The sequence below is a fragment of the Vombatus ursinus genome, unplaced genomic scaffold, assembly GCF_900497805.2.
Source record: "Vombatus ursinus unplaced genomic scaffold, bare-nosed wombat genome assembly UNPS02004456.1, whole genome shotgun sequence".
Lineage (NCBI taxonomy): Eukaryota > Metazoa > Chordata > Mammalia > Diprotodontia > Vombatidae > Vombatus > Vombatus ursinus.
In genome coordinates this window covers 189001-210030 of record NW_020944234.1, presented here as the reverse complement: position 1 = coordinate 210030, position 21030 = coordinate 189001, and the positions used below count along the sequence as shown (strand labels likewise).

Here is a 21030-nt window from a genome sequence, read left to right as displayed (position 1 = left end):
TAGTGTCAGAACTAAAATCCAAGATTAGACTCCCAATGGTTTTTGCACTACATTGTATAACTTTTCCTAAATTGAATAAATTGGTCTAGGTCACACAGATAGTATGTGGAGGACAGATAATATAATCATACATTTCGTGCTATAAGGGAACCTAGAAGCCATCTCCTCCAATCCCCTTATTTTAATAATATGTATTTGTAGTACAGAGCATCCTAGGTTCTAGGACTGATGTTCCAAAACAGTGGTTCTTACCATACTTTTTGAGTAAACAGTGTATCGAAAAGTAAATTGCGGCTGCTGCATTGACCTCATCTCAATATTGATTGGCACAGAAGCTTTAATCTGCTCCATTTTTTCTCACCTGGACAGGTTCTCTTCCCTTTAGGCAGTTTGGTGGCTCTCTCTTCCTAGAGGATTGGTATTGGTATTGATATTGTAATTGTATTGGTGATAGACTTAGTGTGGACACCTGATTAACTTTAGCTCTACCTACAGCTCAGGACTCCTGAATTCAAGTGTCCACCAGGTACTGACTGATTGTTTTTATTAAAAAAAATTATTATTTATCTATTTTTACCATTCCTTTCTTTTTTCATTTCTGAGTTCCAAATTCTCTTTCTCTCTCCCCACCCTTCCTCCCCTGCATCCGCTGAGAAGGTAAGCAATATGATAACAATTAGGAAAGCAATATCATTATCAATTAGACTGATTGTTAATAAGGAGGGTTCACATTGGTGCTCAGGACCTAAAATACTAGAAACTGAGACCTTTGAAGTTAGAACCTTGAGAGAAGCAGTTATCTATCCTCTTAGGATCCCAAACTGCCATTGTGAGGATGAAGTGGGAGCCACATGCAACTCAGGGCCTTGGCTGCAACCCCCCTTAGCCTTCAGCTTGTAGAATGAAGGAGTAGGAGGGGAAGATGAGGATGAGGCCAGACTCTAGCAGTGTCTGTCCTCTTGCAAACTGTAGAGTTTGGATACAGATAACTCGGCCCAGATACAATTCTCAATGACATTGGAGTGGCAGTAGAGCAGCCTACTTGAGAGGATGGGTATGGGCACAGTGAAGAAGGCATTTTAGGCTCATATGAACATGGAAGTCTTGGCAACAAATTCATCTATGATAATGGATGGATATTGAAGTGGATGGCAAATGGCTACATATCTATCGCATGCCATTATTAGGAAGGTACAAGACTCCATGGCCAAACATTTCATAATATACATCTGGAGGAAATAGGCAGAGAAGCTGATAGGTCTGAAGTCAAACCAGAAGATGAGTAGGACCTTGGGGATGACAGTGAGGCAGAGCACAATGTCTGGCAAAGAGAGCAGGCTGAGTAGGTAGTACCATGGGCCCATTCAGAGTGGCTTCTAGACAATGATTAGGAAGTTAGCAATGGCCCTCATGGCCAGGAGGAAAAGTAGTTTCAGGGGCAGGGAGATCCAGTGCTACCAGCTTGGATATCTGACAAAACAGTTCAGGAGAAACTCAGAGACCTCAGTTGTTGAGGAGCTATTGCTAGGCAATATCATGGTGTAGGTTCTGAGGGTTCAACTTTCCCTTGGATCTGAGCCTGGAAATAGGAACACACAACATTCTAATGGAATGAAGAAATCACTCAATTTCTCCCTTTCACTCTTCCCAAGGTTCTCACCAATTTTTTCTTCTCTAGTATCAGAGGAAGATTTTATTTTCTTCGTGGCTCAAGCTATCTTCTCTATCTCTACCTCATCTACAACCTTGCTCGAATAGTCATTCCATTTTTACATATTATTTTTAAATATCTCCTGCTGTATAAGTTCCTTAACTTTAACTACATTTGTTTCCTATCTGAAAAAAAAAACAGAAAAAAACCCTTTCTCTTGTACCTTTTGCCTCAACAAATGTTAAGCCTTGTTCTCCCTCTTTCCCTTAATTTACATTCTCAGGGAAAAATAAAGTTTTGGGAAAGAACAGGAGAGTTCAGTTTGGGACGTACTAAATTTGAGGTGCTGGTAGAGATCTCCAACAAGAAGTTGTGAATATGGGAGGTGAGTATCTGGGAGAGATTTAGGGTGGACATAGAACTGAGAATTATCTCCATAAAGGTGATGGTTGATGCCATGAACTTGAATATGAGATTACCGATGGAGAGTAAAAAGAAAGAAAAGAGGACCAATAGAAAGGCATACCCATAATTAAGTAACAAAAAGAGAATGTGGTATGAGAATAGGGAAAGAGAATGGTTAGAAAAATAGCAGGACAGCAATTCAAGGGTATTGTTCTGGAAGCTGAAAGGATAAAAGTATAATAAGAAAGGAAAATTTACATTGACAAGTGTAGAAGACTGTTCAAAGAAGAGGGTAGAAGAAAAGGTCATTGGATGTGTTGATTAAGGAAATCATCCTTAACATATAAGAGAGCAATTTCATTACTATAATGCAGACACCAGATATGCAGAAAGTGAAGAATTAAGAGGCCTTTTGATGAAGGTGAAAGAATAGAATGTAAAAGCTGGCTTGTAGCAACGCTAACTGAGAACTGGTCCCATTACTTTCTGTCAAAGAGGGGAAAGAAGTGGAAGCAGTGTCAGATTTTATATTCTTGGGCTCAAAGATCACTGCAGATGGCAACTGCCATGTCATTAAAAGACCTTTGTTCCATGGAAGGAATGCTATGGCAAATCTGGACAGCATGCTAAACACAAAGATATTCTTTGCTGACAAAAATCTGTATAATCAGAATTTTTCTTTCCAGTAGTAATGTATGGTTATGAGAGTTGAACTATAAGGAAAGCTGAGCACTATGGAATTGATGCTTTTGAATTGTGGTGCTGGAGAAGACTTTTGAGAGTCCCGTGAACAGCAAGGAGATCAAATCAGTCAATACTTAAAGAAATTAATTCAGACTAATATTAGAAAGACAAATACTGAAGCTAAAGCTTAAATACTTTGGCCACATGATGACAAGGCAGGACTCAGTGAAAAGATCTTGATATTGGGAAAGATTGAAGGCAAAAGGTAAAGGGGTTGGCAGAGGATGAGATGGATAAATAATGTCATGGAAGAAGCTAACATGAACTTGGACACACTTTAGGAGGCAGTAAAAGATAGAATGGCCTGGTGTGCTATGGTTCATGGGGTCACCAAGAGCCAGAAAGGACTGAACGAATGAATAACAACAGTCTCTAGTCTCCCTCTTCCTCTAAGTTCCACTGCTCCCTACCCCTGCCCACCACACACATTGAAAGAAAAAGATTCTTGTAACAAATATGCATAGTCAAATCAAACAAATTCCTGCATTGATCTTGTCCAAGAGTGACATTCGAGATTTTGAGATTTATCTCTCTATTAGCAGGTGGGTCATACTTTTCATATGTACAATGCTTTTGTCATTGTATACATCATTCTTCTGGTTCAACTCATTCAATTCCACAGCAATTCATTCACTGTTTTGATGATACTGTCCGTTTCATCATTTCACACAGCTCAACAATAATCCATGATATTAATATACCATAATTCCCTAAGCTATTCCCAAATAGCTGAGCACTTCCTTTTTCATTTAAAAAAATGAAAAACTACAAAAAAAGGTATAATAAATATTTCTGTACATATACGTCCTTTTCCTCTTTCTTTGATCTTTTTGGGGTATGGGCCAAAAAGTATTATCATTGCATCACTCATTGAAATTCTAAATTACTCAAAAGAATTTGACCTAATAATACCATTAATGGTGGGCACTGGAAAACTAAAGTGAGCTAAAAATATTTATTGATCATGTTTCAAGGTCACAAAGAGGTGATAATATGTTATATATAAGAAATTACTTACAAGAAGCATGGTAAAGGTAAGCATCAGAAAAATATAACAATTAAAAATGGTAGGCTGGTGATAGTTATGATGAGAGATTACTAATTGAAAGGCCATGTTCTCTATTAGTATCTATACAGTATTAAAAGATTTAGAAGACAGGCCCTGGTAAATTGTTTTGACCTCATGTCACAAATTTATATGAGAATATGGACAAGAGTTACAGGCCCTTATCATCTTACATTTGGACTATTTCAATAAGCTGCTGGTTGGTTTCCCTGCTTTGAGTCTCCCTGCTCCAGGCAATCCTCCATTCAGTTCTCAAAGTGATCTTCCTAAACCAGATTTGATTGTTGCCCCCTACCTCCATTCAATAAACTCCTGTGTCTCCCCATTACCTCCGAGGTGGAATATAAAGTCTTCTGTGTAGCTTTTAAGCCTCCCATGACCTCATCTCTTCCTGTCTTTCTAGTCTGCTTATTCTTTACATTCCCTTTCCCTCTATGCACTGTACTCTGCAATCCAATGACACTCACCTCCTTGCTGTTCCTTGAAATAGACACTCCATTTCCTCATTCTGGGCATTTTTAATTCCTATTCCCCATGACTGGAACTTTCTCCTGCCATTCCACCTCCACTTTCTAACTTTCCTGGATTCTTTCAAGTGTTAGCAAAAATCTCACCTTTTGTAATCTCACTTTTCTGTAAGAAGCCTTTTTGATCTCTCTCTTAATGCTAATGCCTCCTTTCAATTGATTATTTATAATTTATCCTGTATATATCTTATTTTCATATTGTCTCCTCCCATTAGATTATAAGCTCCTTGAGAGCAGGAACTGTCTTTTACATTTCATTGTATCTTCAGAGTTTGTCACAGTGCCTGGTACAGAGTAGTGTGGCAAGAGAAAGATGAAATGATTGAGGAAACAAAGGTTCCAGCTTCTGAGCATATCACTTTATTAAACAATACTTGCCAATTGCATAACAGATTGGGATCAGTAGCTTTCTTCAGTTTTGTCACTGGACTCTAACTACTAGAGGAAAAAGATTTTTATATGTTAAAAACATTTAATCAAATAAGGCCAATTAATTAAAAGGAAACAACCAGAATACATTAGGGAATGTGATTTCTAATTGGAGGAAAGATTAGGGACTTTCCAAGTTAGAAGATGGAGAATGAACAGGTGCAATTCTCTAAAATCAGAAAAAGAGATGACCCATTCCCAGCAAGTGTCTGTGAACAATCATGGGAAAATAGAAACAATAATGAATTGATCAGTACAGGAACAGTTTTCAGATAAGACATATGGGTTCCTTGATATGTACAAGTGTGAGAAAACTTCTTGCGTCAGTCTTTGGATCTGATTGGGTTTTTGGTCAGCATAACCTAGATTTTTAGTGAAAGGTCTCTAAGCAGTAGATAGGGGTGATTCAGCTTCCCAATCATGCAAGGCTAGGTTCAAACAATAAAATAAGGTTTTCTTCTAATTCTCATAATTGAATGAAGTTTTCTCATAAGATATAGATTGGACTAGACCCAGCATTGAATAGAAAGGGAACTAAGCTAGCTCCAGAATTAAGTCAAAAGATGGAGTCAGTGTGGGTCACTCAATGCCCACAATTAACCGCTCGTTGTTCTAATTCCCTCAACAGGCATTTAATAAATGCATGTTGATTGACACAATGGGATGGCAGGTATAGATTGCTTATTTTACATCGTTGGAGTGCTCATGCTGATGAGATCCTAGATAAACTAGAACACTGTAATGAGGTAAAATGGCCTAATCATTAGAGTTATCTAAAAGTGGAATTGGCTACTTCAAGAAATAGTGGATTCCTCCTCACTGGAGATCTTCAAATGAAGGTTGGCTGGCCCCTTGTCAGGTATTTGGTTGAGGGGATTGTCAAATATAGATGGGTAGTGATGGGTGCTATTTTCCCAACAATGTCTAAGAATCTATGATTCTGTGATCCTACTGAAATTACTAAGTGGTTGAATTTTTTTTATTATGTATAACTATTTTATGTGATTTGAAACAGAATACATCTTCTCTATTTCGTAATTTGTCAGGTTTTTTTTCTGTCCTACCCAATATACTCATATCTACCAAGCTAAGTAAATTTTACCAACATACAACCCTTTCAGTCTCCACCACAATTCATCCTGCATTAGACCACTTGGGTTAGACCCTACATGCACTCTAAATGGACAAATGGGTTGAAGCATTTCTGATTTTCTTCTCAGTTTTCCTCCACTCCAATATGCCATGTTCCCCCTCCCCTAGTTAATCACTTTAGTGATTCCCCCATTTTTCTCAGAGTCATTTCTGCACTAAAGCTGACAGCACTCATCAGTTATGGTCTCTTCTTTTCCCTTCATCTATTCAAATAATACCCGATTTTTAATTTGAGCTAAATTGTCACCTCTTTCATGTGACCTTCTTCAATTACAACCATTCATGACTGTTCTTTTTCTTTTCTGAATTCTTCTTTTATTTCAATACAACACTACAAAGTTCAGTTCTTAATCTCTCTCAAATTGTTTTATATAAGTCATTTTTTTCTCAAAGCCCTATCTGACTAATTGCTGATGTATGATGGACATCCATTCAGAGGTAGCAGTAGCTGTAGATTCCCAATAATTATTAATGAATGGGCATAATGATTAAATACATATGGGGAGTATGCCCTACACTAATCCTGAAAATGATTTCACAACCAATGTGCTTAACAAAATACATGGGATTGATTAAAAACCTTCCTTGAAATGGGTAAGAAGTACATAATGTGTCAAAAATGTGTGGCTGTAAGTCAATAAGCACTTAAGTGTTTTACTATGTGTCAGGTACTCTGCTATGGACTGTATATGCTTATGATCAGTATGCAGGTCCAAATGGTTAGATTGTTCATTGGGTGGGACTATATTTTTCCCCTGTGGGAACATATTATGGAAATTATAATGGAAGTTGGGAAAATAAAATTCCTTTGAAAATATTTTACATATGAATACACACATTAAAAAATATGTCTATAACAAATAGTTCAGGCAACTTGTGTTCAATAGGAGTAACACTTTCCTGCCCCAGGAGGATCACCCAATCATATCCATCACCAAATGGGTTTTATCTAATGACAATGCTCACTCTTAGGACTAATTCAGCAGAAATTCTATGACTTTTACATGCCCCAGGAGAGACTCTAATTCTCTCAATTCTCCTTTTTCATGTGATAGGCCCTGAGGTCCCCTTACCATAGGAAATAGTATTTATTCATGGTCTGTATTAGAAAGAAGAGTTCACTTGGGAAATGGTGCAGCCCAAATGTTTCAGAACCCTGGTATTGTCGTAGGGAGTTCAGCCTCATAAAATTGTTTGCATAACCGTAATTGTCAGCCTGTCTGGGTAGCTGTTTACTGAACTGGAGGGTTATAGTTTGAAAGCACAAGATCTCTGTAAGTATTCTCGCTTCCTTGTCAAAGATTTTGGGAGGTAGGAGATTGGGGATAGGTGCAGAGCTACACTAGTTCTCATTGATTTGCTTAATACAGACACAATCCCCACTCTTTGATGATGTCCAGGTGGACTGAAATATCACAGTGACTGACTGAAAAAAATAACTAGAAAGTATACCTGTAGAAAAGAAATCTAGAAGGAGATGCTAGAAATTTAAACTACCTCCTAACCCAGCCACTTGAGTTTGGAATAACAACACTATTTTTTGCTTAGAAAGATTCAAATATGGAGAAATATTGATTTGGAGCCATGGGATGACTGAGGGTCTGTTACACAATTAAATGACTCAATAGGATATCCACAAATATATTCTTTATTTTCTTTAGTCAGTAGAATCTCTGTAGGGATGGTCTCTGTGATACGTACTGAAATTACCATGGTCACAGAATAACAAAATTTGAGAATTGGAAAGGACCTCAGCAACCATCTAGCCGAACACATACGGAAAAAGAATCCCCACTATGACATACCTGACAAATGATAATCTAGCCTCTGCTTGAAAATCTCCAAAGAAGGAGAATAATTATATCCTTCCATAGGATAAGACTTCCATACAGTGAGCTATTCTTTATTTCCTTAGCTATTGAAACACCTAGGAATGGTGAAGGGAGAAACTATGGTATATAGTGACATGGTCACCATTTATATAATCCATCTGCTCCCCTTACAAATGGGACTAGTGATAAAAAAATCTGATTGACATGGTTGAAAGTGACAGGGTAAGACATCTATCAAGGGCACTTTTGATACCTCTATCCAATGGGATGCTTTGGAGAGGGAGTGCCATGGTTATTAGTGAGTTGACCACCATGCTGATAATGACCAGGCTGCATCATGCACCAATGATGTATTGAAATGTAAGCAGGGAAAGGTAAGGAAAGCAGGACCTCATGTCCAAACTTTTCCTTGACATCTGTTTCTATACAGTTCATCCATCAGTTTTATCTTTGACCTGCTTAAGTAGCTCAAGGGACATGACTGATGTCACCTCTTTTATTTTCATCTAAATTATAATTATATATTTTGAAATTATGAACTGAAACATCAACCAAATGATTATTTCAATATGCAAAGACTAGAAATAAACATTGTATATAAAATTATGAACTTCTCCAATTATTTTAATTACATATGTTAAATTAAACATGATAGTAATGAAATTGCCTTGCTTATTTATATCTCCTTCAAAATTCATTCTGCTCTCTATTCTATATTTTGTGCTTTATTCATGTTCTTTCCTTTCTTTTTATTTCACTAATATCACGACCCAACATCTCTCTCACCTGTAATAGAAGACCTCCCTTATATCAAACAAGTACAGTCAAGCAAAACAAATCCACAATTGATCATGTCTGAAAAGACATGTCAAGTTGAGTTAACAAGCATTTATTGAAGAATTGCTTTGTGTCAGGAACTGTTCTAAGTCTCATACTGTTCATCTGGTCTACAACTTCTCTGCCAAGAGTTGGAAGGCATGTTTCATCCTTAGTTTTCTCAAGTCATGGTTAGTTATTGATCAGAGTTCTTAAATCTTTTAAAGTTGTTTAACTTTACATAATTGTATTCAATAAATAGTTTTCCTGGTTCTGCTCATTTTATTCTGCATCAGTTAATGCAAGTTTTTCAGATTTTTAAAAAATCTGTTCTTTTGGTCATCTTTTATTGCACACAACTATTGATTTACATTTATGTCCCTTAATTTCATTGTCAATTCCTAGTTGATGAGTAATCTCTTTGCAGTTCTTTGTTATAACAAAAAGTTGTTATAAAAATATTTGTGTGTATGGGTTTCTCTTTCTGTCATTGCCGGCTTTGGGGTATATAACTAAATATGGTATAGCTGGGTCAAAGTGATCCAATTTTAGTCAGTTTGGGGGTATAGTTCCAAAGTGTTTTCCAAAATGGTTTGATCAATTCCCAGCTCCACCAGCAGTGAATTAGTATGCCTCCCCACTCAAAGGCCCTCAAGAAATTTGACATTTTTTCCCACTAATCTGTGTCAATGAAATTTTGGATTTTTTACAATTGCTTTTGTCTTATTATCAGTGATTTGGAGCCTCTTTTCATAGCTTATTGATACCTTGAATTTCTTCTTTTGCAAGTTGCATGTTCGTAACAATTTCCATGCTGTGATTCCAATAAATACCAACAAGTCAGGGATGGAAGGTGGAGGGGGTAGGAGCTGATACTTTTGTAGTCCTTTCTCCATCTTTCCCATAAAAATTATTATTTAAATCTTGATATACACTCTTTCTAACACATTCCCTATAAAAGGCCACCTACTTTCCAGCTAATAGTTGGAGCACCCATAGTCCCTTACCCCCGGTGAGGTTATGAGAACATATGAGAACAAGTTTAGAGGGAGGGTAGAAGGACACTGGAAACTTTTTTTTTTACTGCTGCCAGAACCCTTACAATTTTTCCACTATGGGTTCATTAAGTCCTGCCCTTGAACCAGCACCAGGAAATAGTCTTAATTTCAAAACTTCACTAGCAGCTCAAAGATTAAAAAAAAACCACTTCAGAAGGTGATGAGTCTCCCAAGACTGAAGGCTTTCAAGGAGAGTCTAGATGACGACTTAAGAAGAGATGTAGATGCCTACTCATGTAGTTTGAAGTCGATGTCCTCTGAGATTTGATAATTCTATAAAAAGCAATTTTATTAACTGTTGGAGGTAACAGAAGAGTTTCAGAGCATTGCACAGCCTTGCATAGAGTGCTAAATGATTTTAATCATTAAAAGCTGATCCTCCTTTCCCCCACTATCTGCTCCCTAGTTTAGCTCTGTACTATTTGGCGACCATATCATCAATGGAGATGATTGCTCTATCTGGGATGCAAAAGCTGTAATTTTGTTCGGTAATGTTTACTGGGCCAGAAAGAAGGTGATGCACTAACCCAGACAACCAAAAAGTCGATACTTTGCGGGCTGGCCAGCTTAGCTGGGCAGAAACTGAAAGAAGAGGAGGGAGGGAAAAACTAAGAAACACAGGATCTCAGAGTTGGAAAGGGACTCAGATGACATCTAATCCAACTGTTACCTAATAATAATAAATAACAATTATATATGCTTTAAGGTTTATAAGACACTTTCCAAATATTATCTCATTCTGTTCTCATAACAACCCTGGGAGGTAGATGCTATTAGTACCCCCCCTTTTACAAATGAGTAAACTAAGATAAAAAGGTTAAAGGATTTGCCCAGGGTCATACAACTAGTAAATGTCTGTGACTGGATTTGAACTCAGGCCTTCTTGATCCCGGGTTGAGTGCTGAATCTGCAGCACCACCTAAGTACCAAAATTGGAAGTCCCTTTATAGAATTCCTGACAGATGGATATCTAACCTCTCTGCTTGAAGAATTTCAGTGAAGAACTTATCATCTCCTAGTGTCTCCTGTTTCATTGTAAGATAGCTCTCATTATTGGAAAAATGTCCTTCTTGTTAAGCCAAAGGAAAAAAAAAACATGATTTAGATGATGTTCATATTAAAGGGGTGGCAATCTAAGGATGAATAATTCTCTTCTTTTTCAGTCTGGCCTTGAACTACCCACCAGCCATGGCACTGTCACCCAACTCCTCAACCCAGGTGACTGAGTTCCTGATGCTCTGTCTCCCTGGGATGCAGGATGTGCAGCACTGGCTGTCTGTACCTTTGACCCCACTGCTGGTGCTGGCCTTGGGAGCCAATATGGTGCTGTTGCTGACTATCCATCAAGAGGCTTCTCTGCATAAACCAATGTACTACCTGCTGGTCATTCTGTCCCTGCTAGATATCATACTCTGCCTCACTGTCGTCCCCAAGGTAAGATTCCTGTTGGAGAGCTCCTACAGAGGTTACTTACTAGCTTTCAGAAGCCACTGACACTGTTATCCTGAGATTCTTTTGTCACCATTAAGCTTAAGCCGGGTCATTTTATTCTATCATCCTCTAGAATTTTCAATCATCACCATCTCTGAGGTAACTCACTGTTCCTGTCACTCCCAAGGTCATATGGCTACAGTTGTTTCCAAAATCATGCAGTAAATCGAGCAAATCAACTTGATTTTGCATGAACGTTAACACTAGGCAATAACTCAGTTTATCACTACTACTCATGGATCCTAGTATTAGGCAGTCTATAGAAAGAGAAAGTAAAATCTTTGCCTTGAGAAACAGAAAATCCACATGAAGAAATCAGGCAAAAGTTTAAATTAAACAAAAATCTCAATCCACAGCAATGAAAAATTATTGTTATCATGTACTTATCTTTATTGTTATTAATAATATCAACAACAAAAATCATGGTGTAGTGAGGTAGGCCTGATTCAGTCTAATCCCCTGGTAGTTTAGGTCCAAAACTGAAATGATAAGAGGTAATCTTGAGGTTGTAGGTAGGATGTTTGGTGAGAGTTGAGGGCAATGTTACATCAATCTTGGTAGATATTATGGAAATACTTCAAGCTTAGTGACCTGGGGTCATTGCAGAATATATGGAGAACATTGTTTAAGGATGTCCTATCCCTCTACCCCACCTCAGCTGCACACAAAGATGATCATATCCTTGATCTTGCCACCACCTACATATATGCCACCTCCATGTTCAGAAATTCCCAAATCCCCTTATCCAACCACAATCTATTGGCTTTCCATCTCTCCCTCTGCTTTCTCTTACTGAATTCTACTCTTCGTTTTCATTATGACCTCCAACTCCTCACCTTGTAAATTTTCTCCTAAGCCGTCTTGCCTATACTAGCCACTCTCTCCTTTTTTACCCATCTTGACCCTTTGGTGAACCAATTCAACTCTCTACTGTCTTTTTTTCTTGAATCTCTAGACCCCTTATCATGTTGCCTATTACTTTCCTGCCAAGCCTTGTCTTGGATCATTCCTATGATTCCCCAGCTACACATATGCTGTTGAATGAAGATGGAGAAAATCAGGCAACCATTCTGACTGGATCCACTACAAATTTTTGTTACATAATCTCAACTGAGCCCCCACTGCTGCTAAGCAGTCCTTCTATACTTGCCTCATCAAGTCACTATTCCAAATCATTTCATCCCTCCTTAAAACTTTCATGGTTCCTATAGGAATATAAACACAGAACACCTTTTATACAAAGTTAGATCTAAATAGTTGAAGTAATATTTATTGTGCATGGCTAGGTATAGCTAATATAATAAAAATGTCAATTTTACATAATCTATTTATGTAATACCCTCCCAATTAAATTATTAAAAAATTATCTTGAGTCAGAAAAACAATAACAGGGTATATTTGGAAAAGCAGAGGGTCAGGAACTTCAAGGAAACCATGGGAAAAAGATGTGAAGGAATGAGATTCAGTAGTGTCAGACCTTAAACCATATTATAAGGTGAGAGCAGTGTTGAAGTTTAAAATGGATAATTTTGATTATTTTAAATTAAAAATTTCCTGTATAAATAAAACCTATGTAGCCAAGAATACAGGGAGTATAGAAAAATTTGGAAAAAACTCTCATAGCAATCTTCCAGACAGAATGTGATTGGGTCAGAATATTAATGTATAGTAGGAAATGATGAGGTGGCAGATTTAGAAAAATATGGAAAGACTTGGGCTTATGAAGGAAGATGCTATCCACTTACAGAGAAACAGATGACAAGTGGACATAAGCATAATATGGTCTTACATATATGCATTTGAGTATATTTATGGGTATCTATGTGTATGTATGTATGTGTATATATATATATATATATATATATATCTATATATCCATGCTTAATTGTAGCCTTCTTGGGGATAGGAGAGAGACTAAAAAAAAATAAGTAAAAAGTGCATAGCAGAGGACAAAAGAAAACATACAAGGAAGCAAAAAAAAGATGGACAGCTTTGAAAATAATGTGTAATATTTATTACATAGGTTTTCTTGAAATGGAAATTTATTGCTTTATATTAAATCCTGTCTTATGTTTGGCTGTTTATATGGCAATGTTTTTCTTTTCTTTTATTATTTTATATTTAAGTTTAAAATAAATTCAAATACAACGAAAAAATGTTCATGGTTCCTCCACTCCTCTTCAGCTTGACTAATATTTTACAAAAAAAGATTGAGGTCATTCGCCATGAGCTCCATCTCCTGCCATCTTTCCCATCTCATATCACTCATATCCCTTCTGCCACTATCTCATCCTTCACCATGGTCTCATATGATGGGGTGGCCTTACTCCTTTCCAAGGCTAGTCTCTAGACCTGTTAAAGCAATACTATTCCATCCCATTTCCTCCAACACATTGCCTCCTCTGTCATTTTCTCTCTATCACCTATGTTCAATTTCTCCCTGTCTACTGGCTCCTTCACTACTGACTACAAACATGGCCATCTCTTTCTCATCCTCAAAAAACTCTCACTTCATCCTGCCATCTCTGCTAATTATCATCCTATGTATCTTCCACCCTTTGTAGCTAAACTCTTTGGAAAGACCATCTACAACATGTGTTCTTACTTTCTCCCCTTTCATTCTCTTCTTAATCCCCTATAATTTAGCTTCTGACCTTATCATTCCACTGAAACTGCTTTCTCCAGAGAAATGATCACTTAGTTTCCAAATCCAATGGCCTTTTGTCAATCTAAATGTTCCCCTACCTCTTTGCAGCCTTTGACACCTTTCATAAAAGTGTTTTTTCAAGTTTGATTATCTTTGGACTCTTCTCAGAACAGAGTTTCTCAGGTCATTCTTTTGGAGTCATTAGATTTTTAGCCTTGGCTATTTCTGTTTCTGAAGCACCCTGAATGAGATGTGGCTTTCACTGTGGAACCCATTGTGTAAAAGTTGTGTAGGGTGACATCTTTAAAAGATTTATGAGAATCACCCTACCCCAAATGGTACTTGACATTGTTGATCACCCTCTCCTCCTTGATATTCTCATATCTTTAGGTTTTCAGGATACCACTTTCTTCTGGTTCTCCTCCAACCTATCTGACTACTCCTCAGTCTTCTTTGCTGGGTCCTCAATGAGATCTTGCCTTCTAACTATGGGTGTCCCACAGGATTCTGTCCTAGGCCCTCTTCTCCTGCTATACCACTTCATTTGGTGATTTTATCAGCTCCTGTGGATTTAATTATCTTCTCTATGCTGACAATTCTCAAATCTACCTATCTTGCCCCAGCCTCTCTGCCGGCCTCCAATATCATCTCCAACAGTCATTCTGACATCTAATAGCAGAATGTCCAGTATATATCTTAGGCTAAACATGTCCAAAATGGCACTCATTATCTTTCCCTCAAAGGGTAACACAATCATCCCAGTCCTTCAGGATTGCAATCTAGGAACCATTCTCAACTCCTTACTATCTCTCATTCCCCATATCTAATCTCTTGCCAAGGCAGGTCCATTTCACCTTTGAAATATCTCTTAAATATAACCCCTTTTCTCCTCTGATGTTGCCCCTACTCTAGTGCAGGCCCTCATCACCTCATGCCTAGACTATTACAATAGCCTGCTGGTGGATCTGCCTACCTCAAGTTTCTTCCCATTTCAATCCACCCTCCATTCAGCCATTAACATGATTTTCCTAAAGTACAGGTCTAGTCTTACCACCCTGACCATATTGAATAAACTCCCTATCATCTCCAGGATTAAACACAAAATTCTCTGCTTAGCATTCAAAGTCCCTCCTACCTTTTCAGTCTTCTTATACATTATTCCTTATCATTGACTCTGATTCAGTGACACCGGGCCTCCTTTCTTTTCCACGAACAAGACACTCAATCCCTCAGGGCCAGGCATTTTCTCTGGCAGTTCCCCATGATTGGAATGTTCTCTCTCCTCAACTCTTATTACTGGACTCCCTGAAGTCTTAACTAAAATTCTGTCATCTACAGGAGCCTTTTTCAATTCTCTTAATTTTAACATTGTAGTGCATTTCCTCTGTTAATTATTTCCTATTTATTCTATATATGACTGTTCATATACATTTATTTGCCTATTGTCTCCTCCATTAGATTGCGAGCTCCTTAAGAGTAGGGACTGTCTTTTGCCTTCTTTTGTATCCTTAAAGCTTAACAGAATGCCTGTCATATAAGTGCTTAACAAATGTTGATTGACTGATGGATTGCTTTTGCACAGGTCCTACTTATCTTCTGGTTCAACATGAAGCCCATTAGCTTCACAGGCTGTTTCCTACAAATGTTCATGATGAATACCTTTCTACCCATGGAATCTTCTACCCTAGTTGTCATGGCATATGACCGCTATGTTGCTATTTGTCAACCTCTGCACTACCCATCCATCATCACTGAGCAGTTTGTGGTCAAAGCTGCCATATTTATCATCTTAAGAAATTTATTGGTTACACTGCCCACCCCAATCCTAGCTGCCCAGCAGGACTACTGTGCAGGGAATGTAATAGAAAATTGCATTTGTGCCAACATCTCTGTTGTTCTACTGTCTTGTGGGGATATCCATCTTAACAAACTCTACCAGTTTGTGAGCGTCTGGTGCCTGATGGGCTCTGACCTGGTGCTAACTCTCTTCTCTTACTGCTTCATCCTGAAGGCTGTACTGAAGTTACAATCTGTGGCAGTGGCCACAAAGGCCCTGAGCACTTGTGGCTCCCACTTCATCCTTATCTTCTTCTTCTACACATTGCTTGTGGTTCTGGTCATTGCTAATGTGGCCAGAAAGCAAATCCCTCTAGATGTCCCCATCTTTCTCAATGTTCTGCACCACCTCATCCCACCAGCCATCAACCCCATTGTCTATGGAGTTCGAACTCAGGAAATCAAGCATGGTATTTTGAAATTATTGAAAGTTAAGAAGTGAAGAGCCAAGCTATATAGTTCATTTCCCTCAAGACTTAAGGAAACCTGTGGATTGTTCTGAGCCATGGTCTAACCCTGGAACCTTTGAACCCTCAGTCATTCTTTCCTTTCACCCCTAAACCCCATTTCTACCCATACCTTCTTTATTACCCTCAAATCATTGATGGTCAGTTACTCACTCAACCACTAGATGAATAGCCATATGCCAATAACCCATATCAAACTTCACAATTACTCTTTTAAATATTTTAAATATTAAATATTAATTATCCATTGTTCCATGGACATTCTGTGGACAAGAAGTCTGTGTTGTCAAGGTGTTTACAGATATTCATTGTTAATGGGAAGACTGTCAGTAAGGAAATGGATTTAATGGAAGTTAAACATTGGATGAAATATAAGGTCAAACTCATTGAGAAGAGAAGATTATTAAGAAAAAAGAGAGAGAAAAAATTGGAACAGGATTGGAAGAAACAGGGCAGCAATATATCATTTAAGAAATAATCATCTGACAGGAGTTTTAGTTGTACATTCAAATTTAATTCCATTCAATAAATATTTTAAGCATCAGTTATGTACAGAGAGCTATAACTACTGGTCTGCTTATTATTCCACACACAAAATTAGTGCCTTTGCATTGGTTCTCTCCCATTCCTAGAATGTGTGCTCTCCTCATTTTGCCTTATTAGAATACTTGCTTTCATTCAAGGTTTGGCTCAATAGTCACTTTCATTATGAAACTTTTCCTGAAATACCCAGCTATTGTATTCCATCCTCAATCTCATTTTCATTTTGAATATATTATGTGTATATTGGTGTATGTACGTGCTATTTATCCTATTAGAAAGTAAGCTCAATGAGGGCAGGGATTATTCTCACTTCTCTCTTGATAGTCCTAATACTTGGCAAAATGCCTGATACAGAGTAGGCACCTAATGTTAATTGATTGAATGTTCAGTCAGTGAGACATCAGTGGCCTGGCATTCTTGTAACTGACCAATGGCCTGTCATCACAATTAAATATTTAGGGGGTTATTGAAATGTGTTGTGGAAATTTTAACATATCCAAAGCTCATGAAATTGGGGAGAACATTCATCAAAATGAGCAATAAACATGTGATGGTTCCAGAGTGTTTGTGTTTGTGAGGATTGTATAGGCTAATGTGTAAAAGCTGTCCACTAGGTAAGACTACAGCTTTTTTTTTTCATAATTTTTCAATTGGAATGTATTATTGAAGTTATATTGGAAGTCAACGGGAAAATAAAATTCCACATAGCTGTCTCACGTATAACAACAAACTGGCCAATGAGAGCCTAGTCATAAGAGTACATGAGTAATTGTTGAGCCAGCTTCTGGAATTTGTAATATGTGCACAAAATACACATGCTGTCTTCCTAGAAGTGCCTGGCACATATAGGTCCTTAAAAAATGCTTATCAAATTGTGGTGATACGTTCAATAATCCTTGTCTATCTTTTCCTCAGGAGAAGAGTGGATACTGCCGTGTTCTTTCAGTCTATGGCTTTATTAGTATTTTTTAAAAATTTTTTTGAAAAGGTGAATCTTTGCCTACAACCAGAAATTCAAACCCACTCTACACTTTCTTCTAATTTGTTCCTTTAGCACTTGAGGGAACTGCAGCCTCTCATCACATTAGTGGAGTTTGTTAGTTGAAGGTATCAGGTTCTTTAGAACAAAGAGCAAGGTCTTCCCTAGTAGTTAATGTCCTCAGACTTTATTCTTTGCATTCTTCTTCCTTGCCCAGGAGTCCCCTTTGCCACAGACCTCACTTTAAATAGTGGTGAGTATTATGTAAACCTTTCAATTTTAATCCTTGAAGGCTAGATTGTAAGCTATAATCAGAATATTCTTGGATCAAGGAGGTGAAAAGAAAGGGGAGATAGACTATTTGCTCTCTTTTCTTCTTTCTTGTGGTTTCTCCCATTGGTTCTAATTCTTTACAACATGATTAATGTGCAAATACGTCTAATATGAATATATATGTATATATATGCACATATATATACATATATACATACATATATATACATATATACACACACACACACACACACACACATACATATATATTATATATATATAGCCTATATCAGATTGCATGCCATCATGGGGAGAGGGAAGGGAAGAGAGGAGGAGAAAATTTAGAACTCAAAATCTTAAAAGAGTGAATGTTGAAAACTAAAAATAAGTAAATAAATTTTTAAAAATTTCTAAAAATATTAAAATAAAAAAGAAAAGGGAGATAGGAAGGGAAGGCCTCTGTTTATTAGAACCTCCAAAAGCTCCCAAACCACTTAGGTGGTTGGATTACTACCTTTCTAAAAGGGTTAAAAGAATGCTACTTTGTCCCCCAAATACCTTCTCATGTGTGCTAGGAAGTCTCTGCTTAGTCACATGTCCTGAAATCCAATTAAAGAAATCAATGATTTCCAATTTTTTTGAAGAACAATCCTATCAGTTGAAAAAAAAAAACCAAGCCTAATAAATGGCTATGTCAGTGAAAATATACTGAATGGGCAGCATTTCTTGGCTAAGTCACTAATTACTCTTGTCACAACCACTCTCCACCCTCCATCCTCTCATTACAAGGATCAAGGAACTAATCAAAAATTGATTAACCCATTAGCACAAGTATATGGAGATCAGCATAATGGGTGTTACATCATCTCAAAGGCCCAATCCTTCATTTATAAGCCAGAATACATGTTTTTTGGAAGTGGACCAGGCGCATTGCCCAAACTCACCCCTATCCATTCTGTATCGAATGATCCTCACAGGCCCCAGTTCAGCATATCAGGATGGGCTTCCCAGATTACTCCATTACATATGTGATATTTGTGTATGTATATATGTATATATACATTTATGCATATATACGTATATACTTGTATAACTTAATGAGCTATTATTACTAAAATTGTACATCACTAATCACATGCATATATATATATATACACACAATACTTGATAAATATATGCATATATATAGATCCATAATAAATATATGTATGCACATACAAGTTAGTAATAGTTAAAGGACATTAACACATCAACAATTTAAAAATTAGAAAGTACAACTGTTAATAACCTCAAAAATCAGAGAAATGCAAGTGAACATAATTTTCAGATACCACTAATATTAATTAGAATATTAAAAAGTTAAAATATAAAGCCCAGTGTAGGTGGGGTCTGTGGGAAAGTAGGTCCATTAATGTATGTTGGTGGGACTGTGAATTAGTCCAAAGATTTTGAATGACAATATGGCAGTGGTCAACATATTAGTAACAAAACTGACTATATCTTTTGACCCTGTGAATTCACTGATAATTATTCACTCCAAAAACATTAAACAAAAGGGAAAAAAGGAAAGCCTATATAAAATCATTTATGTAAAGAGGATAATTCTTCAAATATTTTGTAAAAATACTTTTGCAAAACATTAACTGTACAAATCTATTACAAAGGGATTTTCAGTAGCAAAATAATTAGAAACAACCTAAATGTCCAGCAATTGAAAAAGGGATAAAAATTATGTTTTTAAGTAATGGAATATTATGCTGCCCCTGAAACAATAACTATGAAACATAGAAGCAGAAATAAAAGACCTACATGACATGAAACATTGTGAAATCAACAAAACTAGAACTGATCACAATTATGAAGATGAAGGAGAAGTAGAAAAAAGGAGGTGAAGTAGGAGGTAGAGGGCCCAAAGTGTACAGACTATTCATTTCCACTTCATAGACCCTTCTTCAGTAACTTCAGAATGCCCTGCTTGATCTCCTGGGTCCGGACACCATAGACAATGGGGTTGAGAGCTGCAGGGATGATATGGTGCAGGACATTGAGCAGGATGGGCACATCAGGAGATACCATCTTTTTGGCCACGTGAGTGAGAACAAAGACCAGCAGGATGGTGCTGAAGAAGAGGATGAGGATGAAGTGGGAACCACATGTACTCATGGCCTTGGCTGCAGCCCCCTTAGCCTTAAGCCTCAGCACAGCTCGAAGAATGAAGGAGTAGGAGAGGAAAATGAGGATGAGGTCAGAACCTAGCAGTGTCCATCCCCCTGCAAACTGGTAGAGACGGTTGATTGTAACATCATTACAAGAGAGTCTGGACACTGACAAGTTGGCACAGATACAATTCTCAATGACATTTTGCTGACAGTAGTGTAGCCGAGCAGAGAGAATAGGGATAGGCACAGTGGCAAGAGCATTCCGGGCCACTATGAAAATGGCAGCCTTGCCAACAAATTCATCAGTGATAATGGATGGGTAGCGTAGTGGGTGGCAGATGGCAACATATCTATCATATGCCATTATCAAGAAGGTACAAGACTCCATGGCCAGGAAGCAGTTCATGATATACATCTGGAGGAAACAGGCTGAGAAGCTTATGGGTCTGAGGTCAAACCAGAAGATGAGCAGGACCTTGGGGATGACAGTGAGGCAGAGCACAATGTCCAGCAGGGAAAGAAGGCTGAGCAGGTAGTACATGGGCTCGTGCAGAGAGGCCTCCAATCGGATAGTGATTAGGAGGGTGGCATTGGCCCCCATGGCCAGGAGGAAAAGCAGGCTCAGGGGCAAGGAGAGCCAGCGCTGCCAGATTGGAGATCTGACAAAACAGTTCAGTACAAACTCAGAGATTTCAGTTGTTGAGGAGCTATTGCTGGGAAACATCATGGTGTGGGTTCTAAGGGTTCAGTTTTGCCTTGGATCTTAGCATCTGAACTTGGAAATAGGAACACACAACATTCTAGTAGAATGGAGAACTCACTCAACTCCTGTCTTCCTTTCCTCCCAGTGTCATCACTATTTTTTCCTTCTTCTCCGGTAACAGAGGAAAATTTGATTTTCTTCATCACTCAAGCTATCCTCTCCATCTCTACCCTTGGAGTATCCCACTCCAAA

The 21030-nt window shown here is 37.8% G+C and overlaps 2 protein-coding genes across 2 annotated transcripts; one reads left to right on the top strand and one right to left on the bottom strand.

Annotated features, from left to right (window-relative positions):
* The first annotated feature begins 10868 nt into the window (after positions 1-10868).
* Positions 10869-16096, top strand: LOC114023883 (olfactory receptor 56A4-like). Its single transcript, XM_027836701.1, has 2 exons — positions 10869-11114; positions 15401-16096. Exons 1-2 carry the CDS (start codon positions 10869-10871, stop codon positions 16094-16096), a joined length of 942 nt encoding a protein of 313 aa, XP_027692502.1.
* A 3758-nt stretch (positions 16097-19854) lies between these two features.
* LOC114023915 (olfactory receptor 56A3) lies at positions 19855-20802 on the bottom strand. The gene has a single exon (XM_027836702.1). The coding sequence runs from the start codon at positions 20800-20802 to the stop codon at positions 19855-19857; it is 948 nt and encodes a 315-aa protein (XP_027692503.1).
* Between the last annotated feature and the right edge of the window lie 228 nt (positions 20803-21030).

What these genes read in the sequence shown, in the direction of transcription:
- LOC114023883 (XM_027836701.1), top strand. Translation starts at nt 10,869, where the DNA reads ATGGCACTGTCACCCAACTCCTCAACCCAGGTGACTGAGTTCCTGATG. An exon ending in GCCTCACTGTCGTCCCCAAG is followed by an intron (nt 11,115 to 15,400) that starts GTAAGATTCCTG and finishes GCTTTTGCACAG; the next exon opens with GTCCTACTTATCTTCTGGTT.
- LOC114023915 (XM_027836702.1), bottom strand. Translation starts at nt 20,802, where the DNA reads ATGATGTTTCCCAGCAATAGCTCCTCAACAACTGAAATCTCTGAGTTT.